General features: G+C 49.0%; 1 protein-coding gene across 2 annotated transcripts in view; it reads right to left on the bottom strand.

The window, feature by feature from the left end:
* FDXR (ferredoxin reductase) overlaps positions 1-14,216 on the bottom strand; it is a 137,103-nt gene that overhangs the window by 33,646 nt on the left and 89,241 nt on the right. Inside the window, exon 12 of one of the 2 annotated variants that reach the window (XM_077459633.1) lies at positions 3,677-4,011. The exons of the other annotated variant lie outside the window; for it this stretch is intronic. Within the exon in view, the coding sequence (XP_077315759.1) occupies positions 3,881-4,011 (131 nt within the window). The 3' untranslated portion in view covers positions 3,677-3,880. Of the gene's footprint in view, positions 1-3,676; positions 4,012-14,216 lie in introns of those variants that run through there. 2 annotated transcript variants of the gene reach the window in all.

Here is a 14,216-nt window from a genome sequence, read left to right as displayed (position 1 = left end):
TTTGATGACGAAGGCATATGGGTATGTGCAGGTACGCATTCTGGGAGGACCAAGGATGCCAGGGAGTCCCCTTGATGGAGTGCAGCGACTACTGAGCGAACTGATTCCATACGAAACCTCTGCACTTTTACAAAGTGATTGAGGGCTTTTAAGTCCAAGATCGGACGTACCCCTACCTTCTTGGGAACCACAGATTGGAGTAGAACCCCTGTACCAGTACCGGAATCGGAACACTTCCAATCACCCCTTGATTCAGCAAATCCCTCACTGCCCCCAACAGGGTGTCCCGGCAAACCGGGGATGCAGGTATGCTGGAGGGGAAGAACCTGTTTGAACGACCAAGAGAGAAACTATCTTGTAGCCTGTGGAAATCAGGTCGCAGACCCATTGGTTGATAACCAGGAGGTCCACCAGGCTGCAAACTCCCGAAGGCGACCCCCCCCACCCGAGATGTGGGTGGGGGCAAACCTTCATGCGGAAGCACTTTTGCTTAGGCTTGGTAGGCTTTCAGTTCCAGGGATGCTTTTGACCGTCCGTGGATGTCCTGTCAGGCTGGGAACATTTTATCGAAGCACCGGGCAGACGAAAAAGCCGCTTGTGAGTGGAAAAAGAGGGCCCTTGCCTGCAGGTGTGGCTCCTTAGCCTTACTGGTCTGTGAGAGTAGTGTACTCTTACCACCCGTGGCATTTTTGATAATGTCATCCAACGAAGCTCCAAAGAGCCGGTCCCCAAGGAAGGGAAGATCCGTCAGGGCTTTCTTGGATGCCTGGTCAGCAGACCAGCATTTTAGCCATATCAGGCGCCTCAGCACCACAGCTGACACTGAAGCCCTGGATAACAGAGGGAGAGTATCCAGGGACACGTCACAAACGTACTTAAGGCCTTGCACTAGTTGGTCTGCCAGTTCCACGCGGACAGGGGAGGCCTGTTGCTCTCCCAATTTGCGGTGCAAAAGTTTTGCCCACTCAGTCAGTGTCTTGGACACCAGTGCGGATGTCAGTACAGGGCGCACGGCTGACCCCACAACCTTAAACAAGGAACGAGCCACCGCCTCGGCCTTCCTGTCCGCGGGATCCTGGAATGCAGGAGTCCCCTCAACCGGGATCATGGTTACTTTATTTAACCTGGATACTGGGGGGTCAACGACCGGAGGAGCCGACCATTTCTTGAGAAGGCTTTCCTCAAAGGGGTAATGCACTGCCATGTTTTTGGGGACCGAAAATGTGCTTTGCGGCCGAACCCATTCCCTGTAGATGAACTTGTCAAAATAAGTCAAATACGGGAACACCTTAGGTGAACGTGCTGGCTTGCGGGACCCAAAAGGGACCGATACATCAGCAGAGGGATCCCGCTGGCTCCTGGATCTTCAGGGTATCACGCACAGCTGTGATAAGTGGTCCAACAAGCGCTTTGTCGCGCCCAGACGGGGAATCATCCTCACTGTCGGAACGGTCCTGGTCAGCCTCGTCTGATAGGTCAGAGCAGGGGTCATCAGCCGCAGGAGGGCCAGAGTCTGCATCAGAGCTCTCCCCAGAGGACATGGGGGGGGGGGGGGCAGGGGCCTTTTACGCACACCTTTCCTTCCACGCACCACCTCTATTTTAGCAACAAAGGAGTTAAGGACCGCCGTCAAGGTGTCCATGGGCACAGCGCTATCCGCAGGTGACCCGGTTGCAATAGCCTGGATTTCGGGGGAAGAAACACCAGTTTCTGAAGCCATGCTGACCCTACCCTGTCTGGCACCTGCAAGGGGACAGTTAAGGGCCCGCCCTCATGCTGTCGCACCCTGGGGGGGTCCTAGCACCAGACTCGCCACCCTGGGGCATTCTGTGATGGTTACTAGCCGTGCCTGTAGTGCCCAGGAGGTTATCCAGTTGCAGGGTGAAGAAACTGTCGGCAGCAGCTGTAGAAAATAGCGGTAAAACAATCTGCAGAGCTTGCACCAGCGTTCCGGAAAAGGCCACCCAGCATCCTGTATACACAGTGGACACAGAAAACAGCATGTGAGAGCACGTGTAAAGCTGTCACAAGAGAACTGCGCTCGAGTTTCAAAAAAATGGCCACCAATGCAACTAATAGGAAAATCCCATTGAAAATGGCCGCTGAGGCTCACAAGGGGAACCTGCTTTGCCCACAGTCAAAATGGCCACCGGACAGCGCCATGCGGTGACAGGAAAAATTGTAGAACAGTGCTGCCTTCAACCAGCAAGAATACCTCCACAGGCACAGGCTTTTGTGACCCTCCCAAACCGGGACCATTGCCAGGCGCATAGACCCCCCCCCCCCCATAGGTGAGACCCCCAGCGAACACACACACACACACACACACACACACACACACACACACACGCACCCGCCCCCCCCGGAAGGGGGGGGAGGGGAAATAGGGACATGGCAAAAAAAAGGAGGTGAGGTGGCCCCCGAATAGACCTCCCAGGGAATGCCCAGCTGCTCAACCCCCCGAAGGAGGGATAGCCGTACTTACCAGTCCTGAAGAGGGAGAGACATTCCATCACAGACCCACTCCTGTGCAGTTACAGGGGGGCTGCTGGCCCGGTATACTGTAATCCAGACATCAGTAGCCCAGTCATATGTATACCCCGGAGCATCGAAGCTCACTGACCACCTCTGGAGCTGAGGTATGTCGTGGCCTGTCGAGCCTTAGCTGCGACCTGCACACGCTCGATGGCCAGACTGGGGAGACTACAAGGATAACTTAACCAGCCTGTCACCCAGCCGGCAGTTGATGAAAGATCCTGGGATCTTCTATCTTGCACAAAAGCATCAATCCTGCTCAAAAAACTGGACCAAAGGGCCTGCAGGGTTCCTAGGTCATTCTCCTTCACTAGGCAAAATAAAAAAACTGAAGCTGCTGGGGCAGCAGGGAGGGTTGTTAGCACAGGGTCCGCCCCCTGGGCGATACTGACAATTCTGTGTATTGTGTTACAATTTTGTCTAGTTCTCCTAGTGGCAGGCTAACAAACCCATTTAGTTACAGAGAGGAGCTGTGTCGGTCGGTGAATATAAGAGAAATTAGTTTTAAAACCACGCTAATGTCTGTAGTGACTTCAATATAAAGGGACAGCAACAGCTAAACCATGTGATACATCCACAGTTCAAAATCCATTATGTCCAAAAAAGCCACGCTAGTTGAAAATGTGATAAACAATTCAATAATTTTTAATCCAATGGTGAAGTAATTATTGTGATAAAAATAGTAAAGTGTAGAAAAACCCACACAAAGAAAAATAAATAGTGAAAAAGATCCTCATCAGTCAAAATTTTTTTTAAAGTTCCAACACAAACATAAATGGGAGCTCCTTTAAAACGGAGTTATGCCCATCCCTTTAAAAAATTAAAAGTCAGCAGCTTCACACACTGTAGCTGCTGACTTTTACCATTAGGAGACTTACCTGTTCTGCAGTCCAGCGATGTCAGCACCGCAGCTGATGTTTTCATCAGTTGTCAGGTGCTGCAGCTGCCATTGCCGGTAAGGGAACCCAGCAGTGAAGCCTTTCAGCTTCACGACCGGGTCCCTACTGCGCATCCGCGAAGAGCGCTGCCCTCCTCGCTGGCCCGGCAGAAGGGGAAGAGGAGGGAGACCGAGCTGCTGCTATAATTCGCCACAGCCCGGTCTCCCGCAAGTGGGGACAGGTATCCACACCCCCAAATCAGATTAAAGTAAAATGTTTTAATTGCATAACATTGATACAATGTCAAATAATATACAAAAGGTGAAAGTTATACAAGTATGAATTATTTACTAGAAAATCGTTGAGGTAATATTGTTCTATAGAGTCTGCTGCCTTCCGTATTTACAAATCTAAAAAGGCAGTTCTTGTAAAAGTTCCCGTACTATAACAGTGATTCATCCTGCACGTCACCGACAAACTAAGTGCAACATCTCCTCAGGATCCAAGATCTTCTCTCTAGGTTTTCCAACTTCCATGCCGCGGGCCGTCTCTATGGCATCTATCTTCTCCCAGTCAGAGAAAGACACAGGCTGGATACCTACATGGAGAGACACAGACAGTTCCTTCATAGCTATATACCTTTTACTTTTGTAAAAAAACAAACAAACAAAAAAAAAACACACACACACACACACACACACACACACACATTAAGGGAAAAAAAAAAGTTCACGCGTATCAAAAATAAGTTAACCAATTGAGCTCCAAAAATAGGATTTTTTACTTACCGCAAAATCCGTTTCTCCAAGTTCCTTGACAGATACAGCCTTTATTCATAACGATAGGGTTATATCACCTCTGCAGGAGTAGGACTAGGCAGAAAAAAAAAAAAACACACACTTGGCCACTCCCATGGGCCGTCCTCAGTCAGTATATAACCCCCTCCTTGCTCTAGGCATTCAGTTTAGTAGCAAGCAGTAATAGAAGTAGCAAAAAATAAATAAAAAAACTCCATAGAGGAGAGGGTGCTGTGTCTGTCAATGAACTCAGAGAAACTGATTTAATGGCAAGTAAAAAAATCCTATTTTCTCATTAGTTCATTGACAGACACAGCCTTCTTTATTCATATCGATAGGGACATCCCAAACCAGTGCCAACATCCGGGGTGGTAATACAAAAATCCCAAGGCTAAAACAAGAGCCAACCAGGTAACAGGAACTTCACCCAGGACAAGCTGGAACCCAACCTGGACAATATACTCATTCAAGGAGGGAATAGACCTTCTAAACAGCAGCCTGCAAAAAAAGCTTGCGGCCAAAAGAGGCATCTGTAGATGCCAAACCATCCACTTCGTAGAACTTGATGACAGAAGTGCCCGAGAAGAATGCACTATAACTGGGAAAGGAGGAAACTGATCCTTAACAGGATAGCTCAGAGACATAGTCTTTCCGATCCATCCAGGCCAACAGACTCAGTGGCTGGCAATTACATCCAATTCCCCCAAAACACATCCAGGCCAGATAAAACCAATTCCTTTGGATGTGCTAACCAGGAACACAAGAAGCCAATCCAATGTCCTTATTCAAATGGAAATCCAAGGATGGGACCATGTAAAAAAGGACAAAGCACCACCTTAACCTGGGTAAGGTGAACGACAAGATAACGCCACTATTCATGTCACCCTGCGAGTAGAAGTGATAGCCACCAAGAGGCCACCTTCTGAGACAGTAAGCAGTGGAACCTCCTGAATATTTTGAGAGAAAGATAGAAAGGCTTTTGGAGAACCGAAAACACCAAGTTCAGATCCCACGGCGGAAAACCATCCTGGTGGAAACAGATGTCCAACCCCTTGAACAAAAAGGCACGCACCAGGGTGTGCAAGACCAGGGAGACGCTGGAGAAGACCACCCAGGCCGACACCTGGCCCTCTATAGTACTCAAGGCCTATTCCTGCTCACCCCTCTGTAAATGGAGATCGAAAACTGAGCCACCTAAAAGGAACGAGGACAAATCTGATGAAAACATGGCCCAGAGAAAGGCCCACCCCCATGGCCGAACCTAGCCAACTGAGGTATCCGTCTGACAGCATTCCACTCCTGGAATGCGTTTGTCGGAAAGGGCCGGAACTAGACGTCCTGCCCACCGGAGGATACTGGCAACAGCCAGGGTCACCAACAGCTTTTGGCCCACCCTGGTGAGGGACATAAGCCACCACTGTTGCCCTGTCCAACTGGATCCGTACTGGGAGCCCCCAAAGTAGAGCCATCCATGATCCAGACCTAGTCTGATCAATTGAAGTTCCGGGATATTACCCGATGGTCCAGATTCCACCATCTGTCCAACCCCGAGTCCCAGGACTCCCCACCCGGACAGACCGGTATTGGTGGTCACCCTGTTCAATACAAGGAGAGAAAGGGTGTTCCCCATTGAAGAACCGGAGAATCAAGTCACCAGACTAGGGAACCTCTGGTTTCCTGACTGAGCTGAATCCGATTGTTCAGAGACCTTGGGTATTTGTCTCATTATGCCAGGATCTCCCTGAAGGGTGCCTGCATGGAATTGTGCAAATAACCTTGCCTCAAAAAGGGTATATACCATCAAACCCAACAACCACATGTAGATCTGCAGAGCAGCCCACCTGCTGGATAGTAAATGAAAAAACGCCACATGCCACTTCTGGAGTCTGTCCAGGGGAAGAAACACGCTGACCAGAGCTGAAGCACGGTCAGGGTCAGATAAACCAGCGTTCTGGCCAGACCAAAGCAGACTTCCGATAGTATAGACGCCAACTGAAATCAGAGAAAGTCTGTAAAGTAACTACGTTGCTCCTCGGGGTAATCGAGAATTCGGCGTGGAAGATCGTCCAGGCAGCCCAGGACCATCAACTCCCACTGATGTAACCATGCCAGATCCAGGAACACCCGAGGAGTGGTGGCCAAATCAAACGACCATACCACGTGCCGATAATGCTCCGCACCCACAGCAGATGGAGGAAGTGTTGGAGTTGGGCACATAACAGAATGCTTAAAGCATTCGTGATGTCGTAGAAGTCAGAAAGATCCCATTATGGCATGCCACCGCTTCGTGGACGGACTCCATCTTGAACTCCTGTACCCACACAAGGCAGGACAGGGCCTTGAGGTCCAGAATTAGATGTACCATGCCCTCCATCTTTTAGAAACCTGTGCACAGGTTCGAACAAACCCCCTGACACTGTTTCTAGCACAGGAACCAGGACAATCGCACTCTGCAGCAACGGGGCTTGCACAGCTTCCCGCGGAGAACAGCAAGCAGTCTGGCGACAGACGACCATTGGAAGCAACAAACTGTTTGGAGGAACACAGCCAGAAAACTAAAAATCTATAAATCATTCAGAGTAGCCCCCCAAAATACACATCTAAGCACCATTGAGGCAACAGAATAAGCAACCAGGAAGCATAGCGGACAAACCTCAGCGCCTATCCAATAGGTCCCCAGCAGCAAAGGCATGGGAATTCTGCTCCCCCTCCAGGTATGCCAGCTGGGTCCTTTGAAGCCAGCGATTCCTCTATCGGAGCCATGGTTGCCTCTAGCAGCCTAGAGACAGAGGGGTTCACTACTGGTGTAACAGTCCCTTTCTGAAGGGGGGGTACCTTACAGCCAGCGTTTTTGAAAACGCAAAAGGCATTTTGGACACTCCTAGTCGGCATGGACAAATTTTGTCTAAATAAGAGAGAGGGGAACGTATAAAGGTTTATCCAAGAGGGTACCAGCCCTCCCCTGCAGCCACCGCTGCATCCCCCCATCTTGAAAAGGTTCACACAGATGTAACAAGTGCAACAACCAGCGCCCCTTTGAATCTTTCTGCCATCATCCTCACCCCCCTGACAGGATAGGGAACGTGGCCATCAGCCTGCCTGTTTCAGGGCAATGACTGGGATGCTTTGATGCTAGGTTATGAAATAGAGTTTGAAAAGAGTGATCGAATAGATATAGCCTTCTTCTCTCCTACTTCTTAAGTAATTTCTCAGTGATATTTCCTGGCTATGTCTCTTTAAATTATCAGAAACACCTTAGCCATTGTTATCACATTTGGGTCCTAAATATTGTACCCTATATGGCCTATTTTTAGAGATTGCACCTTATATGGTTAATTTTCTAGAAATACTATTTATTTTGTTGCTATAGATTCATTGTGGTTGCATATTCATTGTGGTCGTGCTCTAGCTAATGCATGCATCCGCATGCCAGTAAATGCATGATATATATGTGAATCAACTTAAAATTATAATCGGTGAAACAAATGTGCGTTAATGTGATGTTATGCTTTGACTTACCGTTTATGTCCCCCCCCCCCCCATGCCCCCTGTGTGTACGGGTTTTTTATTTTTTTTCTTCCCTTTCCTCCCATCCCTCTCACTCCCACACTCCCCGTCCTATTTAGGTTTTTTTTTTTTTTGCGCGGTGGGGGTGTGGACTGATACGGTGTGCCACAGCATTGGCACCACATGTCTTATCCCCCCCTGGGGCGAATGCCACTCCCTACTATCATGGTCCGGTCGCCAGCTGCTTTGGGGGAGGTAGGTGCTCTGTCGTGACTCCCCGGCAAGGGTAGGAGGGGCTTTGGTTATTTACATGAGCCCCTCCACATTGTCTCCCTTTGTCTTATGGGCGGGCTGATCCCGCCCAGTCAGGGGGGGGGGGGGACTCTTATTCCCTTGCCGCGGCATCCTTGGACACTTCCGGACGCGTACCTCACGTACGGCTTGCCTGATTAGGCAACCATGTGGAATGAGGCAAGTACCAGCCATTAGACAGGTGGCCCACACCTGTGAGGAATCCCAGGGTTTAATATAAGTATCCCTCCCTAACAGGAAGTGAACACTCATTGTCTATTATCACATGAGGAAGGACTCAGGAACCTCTAGCTCTCGGACGGTATGCTTGGCTATTTTCCCTCCTGATCTGCATTTATTTACTATATTTATGTAACACTTTGAAATTCCTGTAGAATAATATTTTTATTTATTTATTTATCAAATTATAGATTGGGTGACTCCATATAATTGAGTCAGTGACTGCGTCTGTTACCTTTCCCGGGCTAGGTTTCTGGTCACAGTCCCCCCCCTTCCCCATTTGGGAACCCTTTTGCCAATCTTATTCATTCAGGTAATAGCCTTGATTTTTACTATGGAGTTTGTTCACCTAATTAGGTTAGCATGTCCACCTTTGGTTTTTTTTTTTTTTTTGCTTTACTTTCTCACCACTCCAGCACCTTTTTTCTTATGTCATTTTTTATGCATAAGTTAGCATCATGTTCACCAACACACACCTGGTTCCTTTTAGGCACCTCGTCACTATCTGTCTTTCACATTACTTACATACTCTGCACTTTTATTCACCTTAGTATACATACAGCTTTGTTGCTTCATACATATCAGTTACCTCCTCACTGGCACTTTTCTTATTCAGCGATCTTTTTTCTCACCTATTATTGCCGTTTTTGTTTTTGTCGTTTTCTCTTTTCTTTATTTCTTTGATTGATTCATTTATTTATCCATTTATCATTTCTTAATTGTTTTTTTCACTTTTTTTCTCTTTTTTTTTGGATTTTATCAGAAACCGAGTCTGTGAGCGTTGTTTTCCTTCTCCCTTTTCTTCCTTCTCAAATTATCATACAGATATACTTAAACATCTAGGTGTGGTTATCCTCTATATACATAGATTATAGGCATGACAATAGTTTCATGCCGTATATACACCTTGTGCTCATATGTTAAAAAAAATATGTCCCTAATTTTATTTATACATTGGGATTCTATCACAGGTGTGACTCACCATATTGTCCGGCTGCCAACGTCCGCACCCACTGCCTATACCCATGGGTGGTGAGGTATCTGTGTGACCTCCCGTGAGCCATGCCTCTGGACCTTTGACCTTTCCCTCCTGGCATTTGGTGATATCTTTGGATTTGGTAACACTCTTGATACGTGAAGGGAAATCGAGGCACCACCCCGAGGGGGAACTCCACTAAAAGCACTTTATTTTATCTCCTTGGACGTGCAGTATTGGGTAAATTATACAAAAAAATACAAGGTATTCCCAGTATAATTAACATTTGATGTATTTATTTATTGCATCTTTGTTTTATAACAGACCATTTCTCTGAAGAAGACCCCTTGATTGGGTTGAAACGCGTTAGGACTATACCTCTACTGTTATATTGTACAGTGTCATTTATAGTTGTGTCTGCTTGTGCACATCCATTGTTATTATTGTACTCTTTATATAGGAGTCTCTTTTAACTGTTCAGGTGGAGCTTATGTTTTTACCTCTATGCCATGTTGCTATTTTTTCATGGTAATAAATATTAAAATATTTCTCATGTTACCCTGATATGCATTTATTATTGTTTTCTGCTGCCTAAAAACCCCGATTGTGGGGGAACTTGTTAAATTTTTTCATTCGTGTGGGGTGAGCAGCACCCTCCAAGCCCTTTGTGGCCGTGCGTTCTTTTTCAGTATCATCAGCCTGCAAGGTGGCCAAATCCATGTGGCAGAGACGGATAGGATTGTTCAACAGGGCAGGTAGGGGAAGGCATGAGTGGCCTGTACTAGGCTACCTGTCTAAGCGCTACACCAAAAAGTCAGGGGGGTGGGGAGGTCCACATAGGGGGCACAGACCGCGGCCCCTCAAGGGGGGGGTGGGGGCACAGACAGTGGCCCCTCACAGGGGGGGTGGGGGCCTCAGGAAAGGGGGCCACCATGAGGCCTAGCAGGCTGCAAAGCAAAAGCTGTGGGCTAAATTTCTGTCCACAAACCGTGAAGTGACCGGGGGGCAGACCGCGGGCCCTCACGGGGGGGGGGCACAGACCGCGGGCCCTCACGGGGGGGCACAGACCACGGGCCCTCACGGGGGGGTGGGGGTTGCACAGACCGCGGGCCCTCACGGGGGGGGGGTTGCACAGACCGCGGGCCCTCACGGGGGGGGGGGCACAGACCGCGGGCCCTCACGGGGGGGGGCACAGACCGCGGGCCCTCACGGGGGGGGGGGCACAGACCGCGGGCCCTCACGGGGGGGGGGGCACAGACCGCGGGCCCTCACGGGGGGGGGGCACAGACCGCGGGCCCTCACGGGGGGGGGCACAGACCGCGGGCCCTCACAGGGGGGGGGGGCACAGACCGCGGGCCCTCACAGGGGGGGGGGGGGCACAGACCGCGGGCCCTCACAGGGGGGGGGCACAGACCGCGGGCCCTCACAGGGGGGGGGCACAGACCGCGGGCCCTCACAGGGGGGGGGCACAGACCGCGGGCCCTCACAGGGGGGGGGCACAGACCGCGGGCCCTCACAGGGGGGGGGCACAGACCGCGGGCCCTCACAGGGGGGGGGGCACAGACCGCGGGCCCTCACAGGGGGGGGGGGCACAGACCGCGGGCCCTCACAGGGGGGGGGGCACAGACCGCGGGCCCTCACGGGGGGGGCACAGCGCCACCCTTCAGGAAAGGGGGCCACCATGAGGCCTAGCAGGCTGCAAAAGTTGTGGGCTAAATTTATGTCTGCCAACCGTGAAGTGACTGGGCCGATCCTCTGAAAAAGGAGGCCGCAAAGCCGCGGTCTAGTAGGCCGCAAAAGCCACGGGCTAAATTTTTGCCCACGCGCCCGCGGCCCGTGGGGGGACCAGGCCAAACCTGAGCCCTGAAAAGACACTCGGATGGTAGGCTGCAAAGCCAAGGCCCATATTTTCGCACATCGGCTACAACTGGACCCATCCTAGCTGGTAGGCCGCAAAGCCTTGGCCTAAATTAGTCAGGACCCCCGATTCCCCGCTTCCCAGGCCTAACCACCAGATACCCCCCCAATACAAACCCGAGGTTAGAAAAAAGGGCTGTGTGTCCCAAAAATTCCCTAGTCTGGAAGCCTGGGCCTCACCCAGGAAGGAGGGGACGGAGGAGCGGAGGAGAACCCCCAAGGGACCTACCATCCCAGGGAATACCCGTGTCCCACACCACTCCAGGGAAGGAGAGGGGACTACTTAGCTCTCCAGCAAAATGCATGGGTAACGCTCCCAGACAGATCCTCCTCGCCACCAAAGTGGGGGGGGCTGTTGGCCATGAGGAAAGCTGCAACACAGGCCAAGACCCGGTCGTATGCGACCTTGCGAGACGTTTAACTCACAGGGGCAGCCCCTGCCCAGTGGGGCTATACCGGGGACGGCCTAGTGCTTATCTGCGGTCTGCACGCACTCGCGGCCAGGCTGGGGTGACCACTGGACCAAGTGTCCAGTCCATCGCCCAAGCCCAGCAGTTGAGATCTCACTGTAAAAAATCCAGGAAAAGCAAAAAGAAAATAAACAAAAATTCCCAGGACTAGCGATCCCAGCAGGGAACCAAGTCCTTACTCCTGACTAGGCAAAAAAAAAAAAAAACGGAATACCTGGAGCAGGGAGGGGGTTATATACTGACATACTGACTGAGGACGGCCCATGTGAGTGGCCAAGTGTTTTATTTATTTTTTGCGGAGGCGATAAAACCCTATCGTTCTGAATAAAGACGGCTGTGTTTGTCAATGAACGAATGAGAAAGGGTTTTACCCCCTTCAGGAACAAGGCATTTTTTGCTATTCAGCACTGCGCTACATTTAACTGGCAATTGCGAGGTCATGCAACACTGTACACAAATAGAGCTTTCTTTTGGTGGTATTTGATCACAACTTGTTTTATTTTTGCAATATACACAAAATAAGACAATAATATTTGACAAGAAACCCAATATTTTCAACTTTCTGTTATAAAACATATCCAATCAAAGTTAGGCCAAAATGTATTTTGCTACATGTCTTTGGTAATAAAAGAGTAAAAAGCCTCAAACCTTTATAACCACTTTAAATCCAATAACCAACTGCACGCCTTCCCTCATCACTTTTTCAGCTGATGGGGAGTTGGCTACAACAAGCCCTGTGTAAGCTCTAAGTTGGGACCTTGAGCTCAAACAGGGCCGATTACTCTCCTCCACCCCCTGTGTGACTGCCGAGTGCCTGAGAGGCCAATTGCTAGCACAAGAGCTGTCAAGAGCTGTAGATCAACAAGTGCTCACAGTACAAACATTGGCCACCAAGCGACACATTTATGCGGCATGTAGGAGTTAAAGTGTTTGTAAAGGAAAATGTTTTTATTTAAAAATAAATACATTTTTTTTTATAATTACCTGCTCTGTGCAATGGTTTTGCACAGAGCAGCCCCTATCCTCCTCTTCTTGGGTCCCTCCCCCCTTACTGAGTGCCCTCACAGCAAGCCGCTTGCTGTGGGGACACTCATGCCTGCTCGTTCCTGAGTCGGCTCTCTGCATCCATAAGCCACAGAGAGCACAGCTCAGCCCCACCCTCCTGGCTACATCTCAGCCAATCAGAAGGGAGAGACCAGGCTAGGACTTGGGTAAATTTTGTGTGTGTGGTGGGAATGCTGCACAGTGAAGGTTTTTTTTAACTTCATGCATAGAATACATAAAAAGGTAAAAAAGCTGCAGCCTCTACAACCACTTTAAGGCTGGGTTCACACTGCTACCACTCTGCCTGAAACGGAGTCAAAGACACACAGGACTCTTGTGCAAGCCGCTCCGCGGCCGCCCCAGAGATATGTGAACCGGCTCCATAGAGAACCGGTCACAATCTCATCTCATGCGAATTGGATTCGACGAAACCCTCATCCAATTCGCACTAGTTTGAACCCAGTCTAAAGTACATATGTCTTGAGTGATCATAAGTGTTAAAGAGACAAAAAACATAGAAAGTGTGCATGTACTGGAGAGATTTACTGAAAGTTTTGATTTTTTCCATTTTGACCAGCCACACAAATTAAAATGGATCGATATACAAAAGTTTATTTAATTTTTTTTACTTATGAATAGAGTGATGAGGGGTTAGAATCCCTGAGAACTTTGGGTCTTTGCTGGGGACAGTCAACTGCCAGAATTCCAGCACACTAACATCCTGTGCGTTATGGGGATGAGAGGGAAGGATGTGTGTTCTGTCTTCCAGATGAAGAAACCAAAAAGGCTTTATAACAATGTTTGGGAAATCAGTGCAGCAGAGGCTCTTCATTGTCAGCTCAAATAGAAAGTTAGCTACAAGCTAGATTTCTAGCAGATCAACAGCATTTTGCTGTACTTGCATTGTTTTTAAAGAGACAACACAAAAAAGGGAAAATACGCATGTATTGGAGATATGCACTGAATAGGTTTCTGGGGTTATTTCCATTTTGACTAGACACACACGTAAAGTATACAGTATGGATAGTTCTTATGAGCAGAATGGTGACGGGTTAAAACCCCTGAATGTTCTTCTTGCTGTCAGAGTTTCTGCTGGGGAGATTCACCTTCTCTATGTGCCCCAGGGTCACTGAGACCGAAGGCGATGGGAAATCCCAAATTTTACAGTTGTCACAGAAGAGGTGACAGGAAACCTTCCAAGGTTCTGGAGGCAATTTTGTAGAGATTTCCCCTCATTTCCTTTTGCATCTCTAGAACAGGAAGTGAAGGGAAATCTCCCCAAAGTTATAAAGACAACAAAAATTAAACACAAGCTTTTAATTCCCCATCAAATTTTTGGAAAAGTTTTGGCTAAACACACACTTGCATATGAACATGGGCACAGCACAAATTCAGTAAAGTATATCTGCTATGAGACCAATATGGAGGCCACAATTGCTCAGCTCCTTCTGAAAATGCTATATGCCTTACTGTGTTTGGAAAAAAACACAACAGGAGTTCTAACTAGCCTCTACTCTATCCAAGACTAAATAAGTTTTGTCTTTAAATACTGTACACTTTA

The sequence above is a fragment of the Lithobates pipiens genome, unplaced genomic scaffold (assembly GCF_037356315.1).
Source record: "Lithobates pipiens isolate NorthernLeopardFrog02 unplaced genomic scaffold, aLitPip1_a1.2 Scaffold_28, whole genome shotgun sequence".
In the NCBI taxonomy this organism is placed as follows: Eukaryota; Metazoa; Chordata; class Amphibia; order Anura; family Ranidae; genus Lithobates; species Lithobates pipiens.
This window is presented reverse-complemented; position numbering and strand designations above follow the sequence as displayed.